The sequence below is a fragment of the Brachionichthys hirsutus genome, chromosome 3 (genome assembly GCF_040956055.1).
Source record: "Brachionichthys hirsutus isolate HB-005 chromosome 3, CSIRO-AGI_Bhir_v1, whole genome shotgun sequence".
Lineage (NCBI taxonomy): Eukaryota > Metazoa > Chordata > Actinopteri > Lophiiformes > Brachionichthyidae > Brachionichthys > Brachionichthys hirsutus.
Genome location: NC_090899.1, coordinates 601220 through 602336, shown reverse-complemented (window position 1 = coordinate 602336; position 1117 = coordinate 601220). Strand labels below are relative to the sequence as shown.

The 1117-nt window shown below is 46.2% G+C and overlaps 1 protein-coding gene across 1 annotated transcript in view; it reads left to right on the top strand.

The window, feature by feature from the left end:
* The first annotated feature begins 672 nt into the window (after positions 1-672).
* The window catches only part of ptpn23a (protein tyrosine phosphatase, non-receptor type 23, a), a 13011-nt gene continuing 12566 nt past the window's right edge, over positions 673-1117 (top strand). Inside the window, 1 exon segment of the mRNA XM_068755550.1 lies at positions 673-879. Coding sequence (XP_068611651.1) covers positions 796-879 — 84 coding nt within the window. The 5' untranslated portion in view covers positions 673-795.

The following is a 1117-nucleotide window of genomic DNA, read 5'->3' as shown; positions in this document are numbered from 1 at the left end:
CCCTGTTTGTGATGAACAGAGAGGCGTCGGTCGACTCGGGTCTGACGTCATCATCCCGTCGAAGCAGGGTTCACTGACGCCATCTGCTGGCGGGGAGGTGGAACGTTGAGACAAGGAGAAACATGAACACAGAAATGTTGATAAAACTACTCATAGAAATTAAGATATGCAGAATACACTGCGTTTTTTTGTCTGTCTAATATCTTACTGTGTTTCTGAGAAAATCGGACAATTTTTAATGTCCATTTTATAACTTAGATTAATTGCCAGGTGGAGACATTAAATATTAAATATTACACAGTGTATTCTGGATCTGATCCAAAATGCATTTTTCATGATAGTTCATATCGGACCCCTTTATGACTGATATTATTTATTATTATTATTTTATTTTTTATCCAGACGGATATACGGAAAGCTCTCAAAATCTTATGGGATCTAAATTAGATTCATCTTTTTTTCCCATCCAGTCTAGTTTTTCCATAATCCTGCTAACAAACAAACAAACAAACAGAACCTCATTGGCGGAGGTGAAAATAACAAAGCAAGTTGTTTACGTGTGAACTTGTCACAGAAAGACTGGCGAATCACAAACTACCTTTCCCACAAGTCAACGCGGCTCGTATTTGTGAGCACACGTCAGTTGTGCTTCCAGCTTCCGGTTGGAGTGGGAATGGATTCATGACACGGTTGTTTGGAGGAAATCTATCTTTCTGGAAACTGCGAACTTCCGTAAAAGCACCGGCGCGGTTCTGACATCTTAGCCGCCGATAGCCCTCCGTGGAGCCGGCCCAGATGGAGGCGGTCCCGCGAATGCCGATGATCTGGCTGGATCTGAAGGAGGCTGGGGAGTTCCCGTTCAGTCCGTCCGTCAGGCAGGTGAGCAGGGGGGGGCGGCGGGGGGGGGAAGCAACAGGGCGGAGGCTGAAAGTCAACCAAACAAGGATAAAAGGCGACTTTGTCACCCGATAAAGAAGCTAATTCCAGACAGCTAGCGCACAGCTAACAGCTAACAGCTAATGGTCCGGCGGGTAGCCGGCCAGCTAGCTAACGAGCCTCCGACCACCGCCTTTTGTTTGCTAACGTTAGCCTCATGCTAGCTAGTAACGCAGATCGA